The sequence below is a fragment of the Ursus maritimus genome, unplaced genomic scaffold (assembly GCF_017311325.1).
Source record: "Ursus maritimus isolate PB19 unplaced genomic scaffold, ASM1731132v1 scaffold_16, whole genome shotgun sequence".
Taxonomy (NCBI): Eukaryota; Metazoa; Chordata; class Mammalia; order Carnivora; family Ursidae; genus Ursus; species Ursus maritimus.
Window position 1 is genome coordinate 784,371 of NW_024424008.1, and position 2,449 is coordinate 786,819.

General features: G+C 38.4%; 1 protein-coding gene across 1 annotated transcript; it reads right to left on the reverse strand.

Annotated features, from left to right (window-relative positions):
- Nucleotides 1-856: 856 nt before the first annotated feature.
- On the reverse strand, nucleotides 857-1,852 carry LOC103681228 (olfactory receptor 51G1-like). The gene has a single exon (XM_008710761.2). It carries the CDS (start codon nucleotides 1,835-1,837, stop codon nucleotides 857-859), a length of 981 nt encoding a protein of 326 aa, XP_008708983.1. The 5' UTR covers nucleotides 1,838-1,852.
- Between the last annotated feature and the right edge of the window lie 597 nt (nucleotides 1,853-2,449).

A 2,449-nucleotide genomic window follows, 5' to 3' on the forward strand; every position in this document is an offset into this window, starting at 1 on the left:
GAAAAATAATTAGCTTAGATTCTGTTTCAATGCTCTTTCTAATTGCTTCTGATACATTTCTATTCTCTCATTAGAGTGTACACTTTAAGAGTCAATGTTGAAAATTTGTTTCCTCTCCTTTCCAAGGGAATTAGATGAGACAGCAAGAGTCTTGGGCTGTTTTCGGCATCTCTCTTACTCTAGTTGGTTTAAAGTTCTGAAGACATTTTTCCTCATAGGAGTGTACACTGACCAAGGGGGTTTGATATATTCAATACTCAGCAAGAGCATACAGCCCTGTGAGTTGAAGTGTTGACTGGTGTGGTGAAAACTAACCCAATGCATTCACCACCCAAGCTTTTTCTGACATTCATTCCAACAGAAGTAAAGCAAAGAAATGCAATCTTATTATTTATTCTATATATAAACTGAAATACCCATTTGATTATGATTTGGCTCAAAACCTCAAGAATTAGGTCTACTTTGCTTCATTTGAAGGAAACTGTACCCAGTTACCCGTGCCCAGTTGGCTACATATTATCTCTGTTACTCTTGCATAGTTAACTTCTGTAAGTCTTAGTTTTAACATGGAAAATTGGGTTTCTCTTCAAACCTGAACAAAAAATATCTCCATAAATGTTTTGGATGAAATGAATTTCTTCTCACTGAACCTCCTTGTATCAGGGTTTTGAGATGCTTTAAAGCTAGGAAGTCATGACAGAAACAAGTACAATGTTTTTCTTACAGAGATATGCAGAATTTATTAACTATCATGTACTCACTATAGATCAAATGTGTCCAAGAAATTCTAAGCTGGTTATCTTCAGAATGAAGGTCATGGATGCAAAGGTCAAAATAACAGAGAATCTTATCCCTTCTAAGTGTAAGCAAGTCCAACCCTTTTGGGTGCTAATATCCTTAGGAAGCCTTGGCGAATCTGCTTTGTCTTGATGCCATAAATGATTGGGTTAAGTACTGGCGGAACTAACAGGTAAATATTGGCCATGGTTATGTGGACAAGGGGGGAGGAGTGTTTTGCAAAGCGGTGCACTAAGGAAAGCCCTATCATGGGCACATACAGAATGAGCACGGCACAAATGTGGGAAGCACACGTATTGAGGGCTTTGAGCTTCCCTCTCTGGGATGCAATGCCTACCACAGAATGGAGGATGAAAGCATAAGATAACAAGATTCCTAGAGAATCTACTCCCCAATAAAAAGCAACAACAAACAAGCCATATAAAATGTTGAATGAGATGTCGGCACAAGCCAACTGGATGACTTCTTGATGCAAGCAGAAAGAGTGGGAGAGAACATGGGAGTGACAGAAGGAAAATGTGGGAATACGAACAAGAATAGCAGGGAGAACGATGGAGCATCTGATTACAATGAAGACCCCTATATAGATAATGCATTGTGGGGTGAGTTTGCTGGAATACCTCAAAGGATCACAAATGGCCACATACCGGTCAAAAGCCATGGCTAGAAGCACAGCTGACTCCATCAGAGAAAAAGTATGAATAAAATACATTTGGACCACACAAGCATTCACCTCAATCTCCCTCGCATCAAACCAGAAGATTTTTAATACTGTGGGCAGGGTGGAGAATGACATGCCCATGTCAGTGAGGGACAGCATGGCCAGGAAGTAGTACATGGGCTCGTGGAGACTCTTGTCTGTGTGGATGGTGTGAAGGATTGTGGAGTTGCCCACTGTTCCAATCAGGTAGCACACACAAAAAGGGATGGAAATGAAGTGATTAACATTCTCGTAGCCAGGAATCCCAGTGAGGTAGAATGAAACCAACTGTTCAGTACTGGAGTTAGAATCTGCCATGAGGCTGTCCCAAGTAGTCATTTTCCTACCATAAAAATGTGGGCTCCTAGAAGGAAGAAAAATACAAGCATTGAGAAGACAGCAGCTCATGTTTCTACATTAGGTTTTTTCTGAAGTCTTACTGCTTTGTAGAGACATTGTCTATACAGTTTGTAAAATGATTTTGAAAAATTACTCAAAGACACCATCCTCTTTTAATATATTAGTTTTTAATCCTTTACACGGTTTATGGTTATATAGTTTTCTGTCAATCTGTTATTCCATTGATTCTGGATTTTGAGTCATTCACAGGATACTCTTCCTTCCCCTAAATTTATAATATATTCTCCTATCGTTTCTACTAATATTTTTGTAGGTTGGTTTGTTTCTATTTATTTTTCATCATTTACTTGCCATTTATTTTTGTGTATGATGTTAAGTAAGGATATTTTCCAAGACCCTGATCTCTCCATGTTAAGCATTCATTTTCCTCTGACAAGGACACTGGATGGAAACATTTCAGAAGGAATGTCAGAAAAAGCTTAGGCGGTAAGTGCATACAGTCAACTATCTCCAATGGAAAAAAAAATCCATAAGATTAATCAAATCATATCATATGATATGAATGGATACTTCAAAAACTGTATATACAGT

Bases quoted from the DNA above. Each gene is read 5' to 3' on its own strand.
- LOC103681228 (XM_008710761.2), bottom strand. From the start codon at position 1,837: ATGACTACTTGGGACAGCCTCATGGCAGATTCTAACTCCAGTACTGAA.